The 17,023-nt window shown below is 33.7% G+C and overlaps 1 protein-coding gene across 3 annotated transcripts in view; it reads right to left on the reverse strand.

The window, feature by feature from the left end:
* Nucleotides 1-15,758, reverse strand: part of LOC110620407 — a 73,082-nt gene extending 57,324 nt beyond the window's left edge. For 2 of the 3 annotated variants that reach the window (XM_043958702.1, XM_021764129.2), the window contains exons 1-5: nucleotides 15,291-15,758; nucleotides 14,970-15,191; nucleotides 14,443-14,532; nucleotides 13,084-13,136; nucleotides 1,722-1,818 (exon numbers count right to left, since the gene is read on the reverse strand). In XM_043958702.1, coding sequence (XP_043814637.1) covers nucleotides 1,722-1,818; nucleotides 13,084-13,136; nucleotides 14,443-14,532; nucleotides 14,970-15,191; nucleotides 15,291-15,440 — 612 coding nt within the window. In that variant the 5' untranslated portion in view covers nucleotides 15,441-15,758. Of the gene's footprint in view, nucleotides 1-1,721; nucleotides 1,819-13,083; nucleotides 13,160-14,442; nucleotides 14,533-14,969; nucleotides 15,192-15,290 lie in introns of those variants that run through there. The other variant, XM_043958703.1, reaches the window with a different exon arrangement.
* Nucleotides 15,759-17,023: the final 1,265 nt, after the last annotated feature.

Below are 17,023 nucleotides of genomic sequence, written 5' to 3' on the forward strand. Positions count from 1 at the left end.
AAGTATTTTTGGAGATGGTTATGTAAGGAGGGTTTCCCAAATTTAAGATCTACAATAGCTTTGCAGGCATTTGCTTTTTTACACTTGATATTGGTGGTATAATGTGATACAAAATTAGCTGTACTAATGCCATGATGTTGGAAAAGCCTATAGGGTAAGAGAGTACAAGTGGTGCTCTAGTAAGTGTCTATGTAGTTTATAGGGGATGAGTAAAATTATTTTGACCTCCTGTGTCATTGATGGAATAGTTTGAACCCAACTTAACTAACAGCCACAACCATTCTGAATTTCTTGCATTATATAAAGTAAACGAGTTGTTAGATTAGTTCTTGCTTGATTTAGTTCTTTGAGTCTACCTCCTTGAAGACAACTCACAAGTGGTGGTTATAATAAGAGTGTGAATCGAGAAGAAAGCTCAACAAAAAGGACAATTGGAAAGGATTTAATTACTTAGGTTGGGAGTATGTAAATGACATCTTGAAAGGAGAAAGAAGGGAATATATCGAGGAAGAAAATGGAAAAAAACGTATACTTTTTGGCTAGTCTTCCCATGAATAGAAAGGCAAATGCTATCTGCAAGAGTAATGATCCATGGGAATCTTGGTTGCCATTTTTTAGTGCTTGTTTCCTATGATTTTCTGTTCAGTCGAGAAATTATAATAGTGCAAAGAAGTGAGCGAGAGAAATATAAGTTGTAATTGATAAACACATTGTAAAAGGGCATTTTATCACTCCATTTCAATACAAAGTTCAGTTTCAATTTAATTACAAATTCTCTTTTTACTAACTCTATCAATTGCATATGGTTGTTTATAGTAAAACATAGGGCGGATGGTTCAATTAGAAGGTACAAGACCATATTAATAGAGAGTGGCTTCACAGCTATCAAGAGACCTTTGGCTCTATTGCAAACATGAACACTATCAAAATCTTGTTGTCATATGCAGCAAATCTTAAGTGGGACATAAGCATTTTGATGGTAAAAATACCTTTTTCATGAAGACTTGAAGGAAGAGGTATTTATGAAAATTTCACCAATAATTGATGATAAAAAGATCTAAGAAAATATTTTCGTAGTAAAGAATATACTAAATGAACTACAACATCCCTAGCTAAGAGATAGTTTGAAGATCTAACAAGCTATGATCTCTTTCAAATACCATTAAAGCAATATCGTTAAAAATTCATAATTTACATATCAAACACTATAGAGCCAGTTCCTTTTACTTATTGTTTATGTTGATTGTATAGTTATGATTGGAGATGAGAAGAGGAGATTGCCCACCTAAAAGAACTATTAGCTTAAGAGATCGAAATAAAGATTTTTTTTTTTTGGAATAGAGGTTACCGAATTGCATAAAGGAATCTTTATTTCTCAAAGAAAATATAGCTTGAATATCCCAAAAGAAGTTGCTAAATCCTAGATTGCAAGTAGGATTTAGGAATTGGTATACTGTTACAGTACCCTAAGTTTAAGGATGACGGCCGAAATTTACCTCTAAAAGTTGACATGAGGAATTTTCTACATGTCTTGCCATATAAAACATAAAATCATATGAGACGTGTTTGCAAAAGGACACAACTATTAGTTATCATTAGAACTGTGCAAACAATAAAGTTCAAAGCACAGTCATATTCATCTCCATATCAATCAATAAGAATTGTATTCATAAAATGGGTATCATGGAATAAGAGATTTTGAAAGGCCTGTGTACCCTTACCAGTACTTCGTCTTGGTAACTAGAGAATGTTGAAGCCAAATCCTGTATGTTGTTCATAACTTCTTTGTGAACTTCCTTTCCTCCTGCAAGACATAGCCTATATATAACCAAACCAAAAGGAAGTTTAGATGCAATTTAATAATATAAGGCTGAAAGCTAAAAATATTTCAACTTAACTAAGCTTAAAACCAAACTAGTAGGGGTTCAACTATACAAATCCTCTTTTTCTATTCCACCCCAACTTGGGCCATCAAATTGACCAAAATTAAATTATCAAGTAACTAAATTAGGACCAATCTACGACTAATTTTAAACTTGACTGAAATATGAAGTAAAGGAAAAAAATGTGCCATGAAAATAACTAAATGCTCTGGAATCACAAATTGGATCACTGTCACAGGTAATGACCCAATAACTGGCTAAATGAACTGACATGGGTTTGTTATAGTTACTTTTGAGAAGAAAAAGTTGAGCCAAAGGATCCATATAATGGAAAGGATATTCTCGTACAGCCTAAATGCTTTCCTCTATTGTTGCACATGCCACTTTGTGCTTAACTCATTCTTGATTATGGATTTCGCAACCAAGAAATGGATTTTCCCATTCTAATTTCAACAATAACCTATTCCCATAGCTCACCTTGTCATAGATCACCAACAAGTACAGGACCTAACAGAAGAGTTAATGATATAATTAACCTTGCAGATGACAAGAGATAACTGACCTTAAAGAAGATGATCGACCTAAGCAGACAATTAGCAATTTCTCCTATCTCTCTCTCTTATGTAGAAAGAGACTAGCCTCACCTTTAAAAATTTGATTTCAAGAGGAAAACGTCATATGTATATGCATATTGATGATGAAAATTCTCAAACAAAGTACACATATTGATGATGAAAATTACACCAAAGTATACAAAAATTTGTGTGTACATGGTTTGATTCTATATAGGCAAGGTATTTGAGAAAATTGGTGAGGAAAGATGTTTATGAAATTGTTCTTACTAATATTTTTCTAGTGTAGGTCTTAATATCTCAACAATCAAATATTCTTGCACATGAATCCATGAAATTCTCCATTAAATAAAATCTCACTCTAAAGCACAAAATTCAAATGTGAACCCTCATATCATCAGTCACCAAATATCCTCTCAACCCGTTAGGTACCCTCCCCCCTCCACCGTCTCCATCGCCTCCGCCACCCTTGCTTCCGGTTCTGTCCAACCAGCCTCATTTACCTGATCCATCCGTTCACGCCTGTCTTCCTCCTAAGACTGTCACCCAGCCTTGCTCCCCTTTACTAGCTATCCTACCGTTTACCTTGAAAATTTTCCAAGTAACCGCGATGCAACCTTTCTTAGGAAGATAATTTCAAAGTTTACAAAGGTTGTTGATGTGTTTATTCCCAGGAAGTTATCTAAGTAAGGGAAACGCTTCGCTTTCATTCGTGTGAATATTGTTCTTGTAATGCTCAATCTTATCAAGACTCTAAACTTCTTGTGGATTGGATCCTTCAAGCTAAAGGTTGCTAAGTCACATTTCCTTAAAAGTGATGTAAGGAGTAGAAAGGTTGAAATCCCTACGAATGTAAAACGTCATGTTTTACCTAGAAGGTTTGGTAAGCCTTATTCATCAAAAAATGTTGGCACGACACAACTACATGGTGAGAATGTGACAAATACAAATAAAGGCTTTGACCTACACCCCGTTTCATTGCTCTTTAATCTTCCATATATATCATATGGCATTATGTTATTCCTGATAATGTCAAGAATATCAATGATGAATAGCTGGCTAAATCTGCCATTGCAACTGCTCTAAATATTAACTCTGTGCCTTACCTAAATGTTCACTTCTCTAAAGTAAGGGTTTTCTCAGTTAAAGCTATCCCTCTAGGATGTAAAATTGTGCTGCTGAGCTTTCAAAATCAAGAAATTATGGAAGGTTTTTTGAGTAATGTTGCAACGTGGTTAAAGAATTGGTTCTAAAATATAAGGCCATATAAGTTTGTTTTTGCCTAAGATAAAAGAATGGCATGGTTTAGACTTTATGGGGTTCCTCTCCATCTATGGTCAACTCACTTCTTTGAATGGTTTGCTGAGAAAATGGGCGATATTTATCATAATTAGGAGGCTTCAGTGTACTTAAACTAGTAGTCAACCCAGCCTTTTCAACTGGTGCAGTATAGAGCATAGCATGTTGGCGACTTCCTCTTATTGAACATGGGCATGGGCCTCTCCTAGTGAAGGAAAGGGTTTTTCTGCAACATTTGGACTCGAATTGGATCATATTCATTATTCAACCTTACAAGAAAACTATAGACCCGCTCCTTTTCAATCGTTTTTCTAAATTTAACTGCATCTCCAATACAGTCTGCCTGGATGTCCTGATAGTAATCAAACTCCTGCCATAAGCCACATAACTCAAAATAAAATTGGAAGACAGTCATTTCTTCTTGCTTAGTACTATGGTTCTTATTCCGAATACCATAAATTTGGGTATCATTCCCAATCTTGAAATAAGTCAAGGACAAAGCCTTCCGTATCTTTATAGCAGTATCAAGTAACAAATAGGATTTAGAGATATGAGGTTGCATAGAATTAAGTAATCATATCATAACAAGACAATTATCCGAGTCTCATTGAGGAAAATCTGAATCACTCTCATCCGGTTGCTTCTTATTACCAGTGACAGCCCAACAATCCTCTAGCCTTGATAAACAAGAAACAAGACCTTGACCAAGTAAGATAATTGATTCCATCAAGTTTTACAGGACTAATTTGCAAGGAAGAGTTATCAGAGTTAGAAACCGAGACCTTTTTACCTTCTACCATAATAAAATCAAATGAATGGTGAAAGAATAGAAGGTACCCAAGGTTGTACGTACAAGAGAGCCGAATCACCAAGAGATCAAGTAGGGCATGGGATGGCTGGAAAGAGGTCAAAAACGGCACCAGAGTGGACTGGGCAGTATAGTAGCGTCGAACAGAACCTCACGCGCCGAGAAAGAAGGGCGCATGAGCCTCACGTGTGTGGATTTCTGGTGTCAGAGTTGGACGGCCGGTTGGCGACAGTCCGACAACCCTATTGGTGGTGATGGTGAGACGGAAAAAGGCCTTTAGATAGGGTAGTACCAAAAAGGTAGGTCTAGGATTTTAGGAACCCTAAAAAAGAAAATTTGAATTTAAACCTTAAAATGAGGAAAAAGTTTTGATACCGTGAAACATTTTGGAGAATTTTAGGATATTCTTATATTTCACTCTTAATCAGCATAGTAGCGTCGAACAGAACCTCACGCGCCGAGAAAGAAGGGCGCATGAGCCTCACGTGTGTGGATTTCTGGTGTCGGAGTTGGACGACCGGCTGGCGACAGTCCGACAACCCTATTGGTGGTGATGGTGAGACGGAAAAAGGCCTCTACATAGGGTAGTACCAAAAAGGTAGGTCTAGGATTTTAGGAACCCTAAAAAAGAAAATTTGAATTTAAACCTTAAAATGAGGAAAAAGTTTTGATACCGTGAAACATTTTGGAGAATTTTAGGATATTCTTATATTTCACTCTTAATCATTAAAAGTAATTTACATAACTATTTATACACAAAAAATTACAACCAAACTAAAAAAAATATAATCAAAATAATTACAGAAATAATTAAGAATCCTAATTTATGTTTAAAATCCATAATCAAATCGAATCAAATCATATCACTAGAAATCAGCAAATAAGTCAACACCTTTGTTTGTTGGTGACTCTCAGCATATGGCGTATGGTAGAGGAAGTCTTATTTCCAAGAGTCCTAATGTTAATGAGGTGACAAAGAAAGCACAACTAATTCAGAAGATGGGCCCGTAGATGCTCAGCTTGTACCTAGCCCAAGTGTAGACAGTAATTTGCCTCTTTCAGTCTATAGATCTTCGTGAAGGCCCATTGTTGATTTGTATGCACAAAAGTTTATGGTGATTCCTGTCAGCCCTTCATAGCAACAGATAGAGACATCGTTGGATGGAACAAAGTTTCTTCTTCCAAATCCACAAAAAGAAAGACCCTCTTTTCTCCTTTTTGAAGCAGCAAACACTATAAAATTTGGAAAGTCGCCATGAATCATCTTCTATGGTGACGAGAGGCTCTTGGTTAAGGATTTGGCTAACAAAATCTCTAGAGATAAGTCTCTCTGCATTAATGCAATCTAATGTGGCTGGTGCAATTTGCGTGTTTTTTTTGTTGTAGTGACCTTGGGATGGTTGGTTTTTGATGGTATATGTAATTTGTTATCTATGTGATTTGTTCTTTTTTAGTTGTGTTGTCTTAAGTCTTCTCTCATATAAGTTTTGTTGCTTTCCTTCATTATGCCTACAATTCTCTCTTGGAATGCAAGGGGTTTGGGAGGTAAATAAAAAATTTCACATATGAAAAAGTTAATTTTTAAGCAGAAGAAGACTTGATTTTATTTTAAAATCTAAGTATTGTAGTTCCTCTGTCTCATTTTCTTTTATAAGAAATGCTTGGAGTATGGTAAATTTGGACTGCGAGGGTGTGGATGGTCATTTATTATCTTCGTAGTGAGCACGACAAGCAAGATCTATAGGAGTCCATTTCTCATGAATTTTCTAATGTGGTAGAACCTATTTTGCTGATGGCGGATTTTAATCAGGTGTTGGAGCACTCTAAAAGTTCTAGTGGCCATATTTCTTCCTTAGGTGTCCACAATTTTAAGAGAATGGTGGATGATCCTGCTCTTATAGATCTAGATTTGTGTGGGCAGAAATTTACATGGTGCAATTCTTTCTCTAAAAGTTAAATTGATAGAGCTTTTATCTCCTTTCACTAGGTGCAAGCTTTCTGCAGTCTTCAGCTAATTGGGCTACAAGGGGACCTTTGGACCATAATCCTATTTTGCTGGCAACTGAGCACTCTCTTGACTGGGGGCCTAAGCCTTTCCCCTTTCTTGATGCATGGTGATCCTGGCCCAGTTTTGCTGCACTAATAGACTCGTTTTGGAATGAAATTATGGTTGTTAATCCTTGTGCTTTTCTCCTAGTTAAATTAAAGTTGCTTCGCGAAAAACTAAAATCTTGGAACTCCGAAGTTTTTGGGCATGCTGATGTTTATTTGAAGCTGATTTGCTCTAAGATTGATGAGCTTGAAGTTATTTGACAGTAAGCAATTAACATCCGTGAAAAGGTTAACCTTGTTTTCGTTGATGGTTGATAAAGCTGCTTGGGCATCCCGTTGTGAAAGCATTTGGAGACAGAAAGCACGTATGGCATAGTGTAAATTAGGGGATAAACATATAAGATTCTTCCATATACAATGCTCAAATCGATAGAGGAAGAATTCCATTCTCAAAATTTCAGATGGTAATGAATCCTTCCTCAACGCAGTTTCAATAAAAAGTGTTGTTGTTGATCATTTTAAAGACTGATTTCGTAAACAACGTCGATTTTCTGGTGTGCTCCCTGATATGGCCTTGCAATCACTTTCACCAGAAATCGCGCAGAGTCTTAAATTGCTCTTCTCGTTGGAAGAAATAAAATATGTTGTATGGCAATGCGATTCTTCCAAAACACTAGGACCTAATGGTGCAAAATTTTTCTTTTATAAGCGGGTGTGGTCATATATTAAGGAGGACCTTTTTAAGCTTTTCAATGAATTCTTATCCGGTGCCTCTTTCCCATCTTCCATTCATGCCTCTTTTATTGGTTTGGCCCCAAAAGTTGTGGGTACTTCAAAAGCAAATGATTCTAGGCCGATCAATCTAATTCATGGTATTTATAAAATTGTCTCAAATGTAATACGCGGCTAAATTCCAGTGTCGAAATTTTAACTTTCCAATGAATCTCCGTTGAAATCCGGAATCTTGATCGAAAACTTTAGAAAGGTAAAATAGATTTTTATAAAATGAATGTTAAGTAGTTTAAAATGTGTTTTAAAAAAAAACAGAAAAAAGATTTTCAAAACTTTGGCCGCCAAAACTCACAAGTTTAACCATCGAACATAAGCTAGCAGATCCATCTAATATAAGACCTTCAAACCCAATTGTGAGGAGAATTTCTCTCCCTTACACTATTCTCAACCTTTCTTTCTATGAATTTCTTCAGTCAATCCCTTCTTTTCCTCATATGGTTTTTGGGTTTTGAAGATCAAGCTTGGGTTTGAGGCTTTTGGCAATCAGAGCTCATCTATTCCTCCTCTCCAAACTCTCTCTTGTTTTAGTTGTGTTTTCTTTGAAGACATTACTCTTACTTTCTCTTTGGTTTGGAATTCTAAAGAGATTTAAAAGCTATTTTAAAATTATTCCATTGCATGGGTTTAAGTTTTCAAAATTATAGATAGTGAATGAATTCCTGTTTTGATGAATGCACGTGATTCCTTCCCTTATTTCTAAGTCGTTTAGAGACTCTATTTGGGTTTTTAAGTAGTTTTATTGGTTTATATGTTGGTTTGGTTGCGTTTAGGGGTTGGATTGCAGAAGCAGAATCGGGTTTGGCATGAAGCCAAAATCCAGGTTCGGCCACTGAAACTGCACTTGAGGCAGCCATCTTTGGCCGCCAAAAGTGCCTCCGAAAGTTTGACTTTCGGATCTATAAGGGGACTTTAGACTACTGAACCCTCCGCCAAAAGTTTTTTGTCCAGCCGTTTTTAGCCCGTTTTCAACATGCTTTCTTATATGCTTTTAAAGATTTATTAGAGTAGTTTTAAGAGTTGTAAAAGTTATGTTTGGTTTTTCATTTAAGTCAATTTGTGTAGAATCGGACTTGAGAGACCGTAGAGGCTAGTAGTAAGACAACTGCTTCAGAGCTAGGCTTAAATCAGCCAGAGGTGGGTAGAATTAAACTAAACTATTATTTTAAAAAAATCAAATGTTTTAAGCATTGTTATACATCATGAATGCTATGTGTATATGATCAGGTTGTTTTGCATTAGAATTCACGAATATGATGTATAGCATAATTAATTGTTATTGGGATGGATGATGGATGACCCACTAACCCTCGAGCATATTATGATATGTTATAAAGGATACAGATCGAGGCCCATTCTACGCCTCTAGCACGATGGATATGTTATGTTATGTTTAAGAGGAAATCCTAAGGAGCACCCGTTATGGGCCGGATACTATTGGAACTATGGAGAGTTACTAATGATAAGTCTATCTTGATGTGCATTGTTTATGTTATGACACATTAATACGATCATATGTTTTATTAAACTGTTTTATGATTATATTTCTGCTCACTAGACTCTAATAATTTATCCCTTTCCCCTAACTCCATGTTTGCAGGATCAAAGTTAGCTCGGGAAGTCAGCAGTGTTTTATAATATAGTTCTGATGTAACAGTATAATTGTGGACATGTAACATATTGTGGATTAGAATTGCTTTGCCCAGGTTTTTCTTTTATGATCCCTTTGTTAATGATGTAAAAATTTTAAGTTTAAGCTACCTTCGAACCTAACAGAGGCATATAATAATGACCATATTGGAGCATTTGATGAATACTCTAGTATGGGTTTATATCTTCAGTTATATTTATATGCACATGCCGAGTTTTGGTTCACAAGATATAATATTTTTATATGTTTTTAAGATCATGGTTGAGATTATATCAGATATAACAGAATGTATAGTAGGCTTACTTCAGGCTCCAGCGACCTCAAATCGATTTGAATCCTAGCGCTGGTAGCGATTCAATTTCCGGATCCTTACATCAAAGGTGTCGGCTGCTAGACTCAAGAGAGTGCTTCCTTTGATCATTAGTAAGAACCAATGTGCTTTCATTTCGAGTTGGAAGATTCTTTATTGTTTTCTCATTGCTTCTAAGATAATTAATTTTTACAAGAAGTCTGGGATGGAATGTTTTCTTTTCAAATTAGACTTTGAAAAAGCTTTTGATTCAGTTTGTTGGAACCATTTAGATCATACTATGTCATGCATGGGTTTTGGTTTAAATGGAAGAGATGGATTTGGACATGTGTCTCTAATGCAAGAGTTAACATTTTAATCAATGGTTGCCCCTCTGAGGAATTCTCTTTGCAAAATGGTCTACGCCAAGGTGATCCCCTCTCCATTTTTATCTATCATTGCCGCTAAACCATTGGGTTTTATTATCAATAAAGCTATTGGTCAGGAACATCTTAAAGGGGTTGAGGTTGGGTGTTGAGAGCTATAGTTTCTCCATCTCTCATTTATGTTTTGCAAATAACACTCTCCTTTTTACCGCTCCTAATATTGATAATGTTTTGGCAATTTCAAGAATCTTTCGCTGCTTTCAATATACGTCTGGCCTTTGTGTCAATTTTCCTAAAAACATGCTCTTTGGTATTAGTGTTGCCTCTAACGTAACTCAGGAAGTTGCAAAATCTCTGTTGTTGTAATATTGGCTCCATATCAACAAGATATCTTGGGTTCCCTCTTGCTACTAATAGTAGAAGACATAGTACATAGACAGTGGTAGCTCAGAATGTTGAAAAAAGATTATCTTTCTAGAAGGTAAAGTTCTCTCAATGGCAAGAAGACTAACTTTGATTAAGTCATGCATCAGTAGTTTATCTCTTTATTATCTTTCTGTCTTTAAGGTTTTCAAGAAGATAGCTAATAAAATTGAAGCCCATATGAGAGACTTTTTCTTGTCTAGTGGTGTTTTTGGTATGAAGTTGCATGTTATTAACTAGAATACTTTGACCCAGTCTAAAAAATGTGGAGGGTTGGATATTAAATATATCAGTTTGCAAAATCAGGCTCTCTTAATTAAATGGATTTGGAGGCTTAGCACTGATCAAGAGTCTCTTTAGGGTTAAGTTATGAAATCCAAGTATTCCTTTCAAGAGGATGGTCATCTTTCTTTGACTGTGGGTAACAACTTGCCTCCTATATGGGCTGATATTCAAAAATCTATATTTACAAAGGGTGCTTCTTCCATTTTGTAAAATATTTCTTTTGCTATTGGCAATGATGATAAAATAAAGTTTTGGCATGATAGGTGGCTTGGTGAGGTACTCTTAAAATTTCTTTTTAGTAGGCTTTTAATTTGTCTTTTGATCGAGATGATGTAGTGGATGATTTGGGTTATTGGGACAATGGAACTTGGATTTGGAAGCTTTTTTGGAAACGCAATTTATAGGAGTGGGAGCTTCTTTCTTTGAGTCGCTTGCTGCCATTAGTAATCTGAGTTTATGTAATCTTAAGCAAGACCGTCTTATCTGAAAACCGGAGAAAAATGGGCTTTTTTCAGTGATCTCTTTATAAATATTTTTTAGTTTTATCCTGTGATATGAAATTGGGTGTGCCTTTTGTTTGGTTAGGTATTGCTCCTCCAAAAGTTGAGAACCTGATCTGATTGATAAGTTATGGTAGGTTATATTCAAAGGACTGGCTTTGTCATCTGGTATCATCCCACCTGAACCATATCAATGTCTAGCCCCCTGAAGGACGTCTCAACTAATCAGCTTTATTGTCTTATTCAGCACCGTGTTTCTACTTGGTTAAAGGCTTTTCCTTATTCGGAATTAATTTTGCTCTCATCACCTGAAGCAATTAAGGGTTGGATCAATGGTTCCTAAGCCCAGCGAGCTAAAATCATTTGGGATAAGCCTGTCAATTGTTGGTTAAAATGGAATGCTAATGGTGCTGCAAGAAGGAATCCTGGTCCTGCTGGCATTGGTGGTGTTCTCCGCAACTGTGAAGGTCATTTCCTTTGTCTTTTCCCCTATTCTATTGGGCAAAATGACTCTAATGTTAGCAGAATTTTTTGCTACTGAAAAAGGATCGAGTATTCTTGCTTATACACCCAACTTGTGGAGCTCTTGTCTAGGCATTGTTATTGAATCAGGTTTTGTAGTTTCTGTTTCATGGGCATCCTCAAATGATAAGCACCCTTGGGTTCTGGATCATGGTTTTAAATAACGGGCCATTATGTAACGGGTTTTGGGGGGGCCGTTACCCGTTATCCCGTTATATAACGGCCCCTCCTAATTTGCAGGCGTAACGGCCGTTAGGTAACGGTAACGACCGTTATCAATAATTAAAATTCTTTTATATCTTTTATTTTTTGCTCCCTATTCTCATTTTCATTAGTTTCTACACTTTTCAGCAACTTCAAAAACTATATTTTTTAAGTTTTCTCTTCCCTTTCTCTTTCAAATTTCAATATTCCTTGCATATTTCTCATATAAACTTAGATCCATTATAAACTACTCTATTTCCAAGCTTATTTCTTCTAAAAAGTTAGTTAAATTTTATCTATTTTAGTTTTTAACTGCTGTTTTTTTTCCTTTTTTTTGTAAGTTTTCATGGATTAAAGTATTAGTTTTGAGTTAAAATTATACTTTGAGCTATTAGTTTACTCGATCTATAAAGATTATGTTGATTTTTCTTATTTTAAACTATATGATGTTTAACTTAAGTTAAATAATCTATATTTTATATATTTATGTTTATTATGCATTTGTATACATTGTTCTAAATTAAATCTAATCAATATCATTTTATTTATGAATTTTGTAAATTTTTTTGCGTAGCGCCAGACCGTTATCGTTACGTTACGGCCGTTATAGGTCTGTTTCCGTTACCCGCGACCACGACCACGACCGTGAACGTGGCCGCAACCGCGATTTAAAATCATGTTCTGAATCATGTCCATAACTCAATTGTGAATTTTTCTAATGTTTTTCCCTCCCTTCATTCTAAGAAAGAAGACTTTATTGCTTAGTTGTGATTTGGTTTGGTGTTCCTTTTTGTTTCCTTTTATGCAGGCTGTAGGTGTTTCATGTGCCTTGTGCTTTCTTTGTTTAGCAGCTTATACGGTTGGTGTTGATTGATTTTTATTCTCGTCTTTGTTTGTTTGTGTCTGGCTATATGTTTTACCAACTTTTTTCACTTAGCATGCAAGCTCTTAGGTTGGATGTCTATTCTGGATTTTGAGTTAGTGAAGTATGTCATGCTTAGTTTTTCCTGGTTTTTAATTAACAAAATTCATCTAATAAAAATAAAATAAAATCCCACCATATCAGTGACGTTTAGTGGTTATATTTGGTTGTTTTACAGTGAGAAAACATATAATTTCAATTCTTTTTTCCTTACCATGAATGATATTGTATAATGTATGTGTTTCTGTTGCAAATGATCTAAACAATCAAAAATTAATTTCAATTGTCACATAAATGGTGCAACCAGAAGACAGACTATTGCAAGTAATGGTGATCCAGTTGTGATTCTCCAAAAAATTCAGTGATTTTCATGGTATAACTTTCTTTTCCACAAATGTAATGGGATTTAACTTATACTTTAATAAGTATATGTGAAATAGCCAATAAATCCTTAATAGAAGATAGAAACAAAATGTGAATAGTGAGAAGAATTATCACCCGAATATCTCTAGAAGCAATGAAACTTCTTCCTCATTTGGTGCTTCAAGAATCTGATTCATACAAAAGAGATAACCTGCAGTTAACTCAATGAATCAGCAAATAAAAAGCTCTCCCAAATATTTGACTAGTGACTGAAATTTAAAGGACGAGGTATGCAAATAGTGCTATCAATAAAATGGATTCCTGAGGATTAGTGTGAGGGGTGAGGGAGACCTTTGAACTGCTCATGGCAGGATAAGGCATCACCATATTTATTGGTTGTTGCCAATTTGCAATACATGCCCCTACAGGCCATCATATTTTTCTCAAGAACTGGATATCAACTTGATATAATACAACATAACCAAACTATTAAAAACAACTGCATTCTAGGTAATTTAATAAACAATTTAGTTTCTTTTGAACTTTTAATGTATATTTTTCAAAACTTTTCTGATATTAAAGAAATCTTCTTATTTGATATTTAAGAAGTTCATTTTTCAAAACTTTTCTGATATTAAAAAAGGCTTCTTACTTCATATTTGTTAAATATATCAAGTTCACACAAGAAAAATGACAAGGGTGTTACATCGTGAACTCTTGCATTTCTAAGGATTACATCAATCTAGACAAACCTCCCAAGAGGAAAAGAAATCTAACTACAGAAGCCACAATTCCTAGTGTAGTAAAATGTCAATTTTAAAATAAGTGCATAAAACAAATTTGTGTATTTAGAGTTACCATAATTTCATACCACATAAATTTGTATTTGCTCTTATTTTCGGCAATGAAGCACGAATTGGGAAGTACGCTAGTTCATTCAATCAACTTATTTAATGAATAATTAATTGGTGAAGGTATATTAAGAACTACAAACACAACATTTATATTTAAGAATAGCTCAATTATAAACTTACTAAATAAAATTAATATTTTAAATTTTTATAAAAAATTTTAAAACGTCTAAATGTGACGGTCTATTAAAAATAAATTCATATTTAAATTAAAATTTCAAGGGGGCTATAGCTGTTTATTGGCTCCTTATTAAGTCTATCATAGTGTATTCAAGTGCCTACTTTTCACACACTTTTAAACTTTGGACTAGATCTTGAACAAAAGTTCATCAAGTAAAGAAAGCTTTATGCTTGTTGCTTTGGGAGCTAGATTATGACATATACAGTGTAGAAAGAGGGAGGGAAGGAGAGAGAGAAATAGAAACATAATGCATAATTGATCTAATTCAAAGTTATATATATATATGCGACTATCAATAGGCCAAAGTGATTAACAAGAATAAGCAACTTATTAAATTACTTATATAGAAGTGAATAAATAACAAAATCTTCTAATATAAGCTATTTCTACATGTAAACTTACCACGGACAATGTCATGCCTTCAAGAGCTCGACTGTAAAGAAATACATTGTGAAAACTCATTTTCCCAAGATCAGGGTCGACATAATAATCCTGTCCACATTTAAATAGCACCATAAAAAAATTTAAAAAAAAAAACAAATGTAATGAAGTTTTGAACTTCTTTCTAAAAAAATGCTTTATAGATGTTGTAAGCAAGGGAAGCATCATCCCCAAAGTGGTAATTGTTTGCCCTCTGTTCTTATTTTAAACTTACACCATATTGAGTGGGAACAAAATGCATATCGAATTCTATTAAATCAATTAAATGCTTTTACCGTCAATAAACTTCACATAAAATAATATATTGGTACTTATTTTTTCAAAGAAAACAAAATAAAAATAAACAGAACAAAACAAAATGGTAAAACCACAATCGACGGTGGCGACTAACCTAATGAATCCTGACTCAAATTCCAATTACCACTCGTACAAGCCAACTAAAAAATAGAAAATAAAGCTAGAAACAAAAGATTCTTGGAGTAACTCACCAGAGTGGGTATGTTTGGAGGCTCCTTGGCCTCATCAGAGATAATGGGTTCATTGAGATGCCTGTAATAGTTCTCGGAATAAGCTGCAGATGATCTCTCAGCCTCTTTAAGTGCGACCAACCACCTTCTCAATAACTCTATTCTTTCCATTCCTCTACAAGACACAGAAACTTCCTCCAGTCTTTTGACGGTAAGCCGAAAGTCTTTCGAATTCCCAGCCCCCTGTTTCATCAACAATTGAATATCAAACAACATTGCATTCCAAAAAGAATAAATCCTAAAATTAAAAAAATAAAAAAGAAGGTACAGAATTAGGATTACAATACGATGCGTGATGATCTTGGCGCCCTCGACCACAGAATTGCCAGCATGATAGACTACTGTGTCGGCGTAGCTTCGAACTTTGTGTGTCAACTTGGTTTTCCCTCCGGCTTCCACTGCTCTGTACACCGCCGATCTAAACCACGACATAATTATTCTCTTTCACACAGACACACTCTTTTCGTTGGATTTGAATTAACTTAGAGAAGAAAACTTAACTATTTCTGATAATAAATGTATTCCATTCCAATTTTGTCGTGTTTGTTTTTTGATATTTGTTAGAAGAAATTAATCAAATTTTTGGAGAGGTGATTCTATTGCAATTTTCTGAGAAACTGGGATTGGAAAATTGGTAGAGAACAACGACGATGACAAAGAAGAAGTCAAAGCTTTTTTGCTATATATAGCTTCGAGTCTAATGCCTTTCATTTTGCTTGTTTGCGTTTCTTCTCTCCACCCTTTTATTTTCCTTCATCAATCAAATCATTGGGCGATGTAATTTCTTACAATGGTTTGAATCGAGGAAAACGTGTTTGGTTAAATTTCATTTTACGCAATTCAATTTAATATTTTAATTCTAAAATGAAATCTATAGTGCGTTCTTAAAATATAAAAATTTAATTAAATTTTACTAACTCATATTTGATACAAAATCACAATTAATTTTTTTTTATTTTTAAACTACTCTCAAAAATAAAATTAAAATTTTCAAATTTTTAACCATATTAAAAATCTTATATTTAAATAAATTAACAATTAACAGAAATATGATTTCAAAAAATAAAAGAAATCTATGCCAATTAAAAATATAAAATAAATTTATATGACTTTGTAAAAAAATATGTTATGTAATTGTCTAGACATGGTTTTCATCTTCTTAAATAATTAGAATTTAATTAAATTTAAAAAATTATTGAATGCAAATTGTCTTATGTACACATTTCCTAAAAAATATGGTTTTGAAACTTATTTCAAATTTCATTAAATTTAATAGGAATATAAATTAATTTTAATTTAATCAATTCCTAAATATTGAATTGTCATAATTGAATTTTAATTTTTATTAAATCGAGTACATAAAATATAAAATTTACTTAATTTTTCCAAAGTTTTAAGAATTGAAAATTATCAAAACATAGTGTTTATTTTTTTTTCTTATTTTTGTTTGATTAATAATAAACTAAGCTTAAAAGAAAATTTCAAGATGGAAAATATCACTATTCCTCCGACTCAAATAAAATTTTTAATATTTTAAAGGGTAAATTATAGTTTACTCTCTAAATTTTAATATAATTAACTGATTGATTCTTATATTTTTAAAATTAAACACTTAAATTTCTCTATAATTAATCCGTCCGAATTAGAAATCTCTCCATCCATTTTTGCCGTTAAAAGTATGAAAATGTATTTATTATCCTTTTTTAAATGGATAAATTATATTTGAATCTTTAAATTTTAGTATAATTAATAAATTGATCCCTGTATTTTTAAAATCATACACTTAAATCTTTTTATAATTAGTCCATGCTCATCTATTATAATTTAAATATTTTGATCCTTTATTTTATATTTGAAAGAACACTTAAATTTCATTAACTTTTGTCTATAATATCTCATTTAACTAATTTTTAACACTTTTTGTTCTTCAATATTCATTCATTAAAATACTTTAATACTTATAATTTCAAAACTTTCAGAAAATACTTACAATTTCAGCTATTTTTAAATAGTAC

The sequence above is a fragment of the Manihot esculenta genome, chromosome 8 (genome assembly GCF_001659605.2).
Source record: "Manihot esculenta cultivar AM560-2 chromosome 8, M.esculenta_v8, whole genome shotgun sequence".
NCBI classification, from domain to species: Eukaryota; Viridiplantae; Streptophyta; class Magnoliopsida; order Malpighiales; family Euphorbiaceae; genus Manihot; species Manihot esculenta.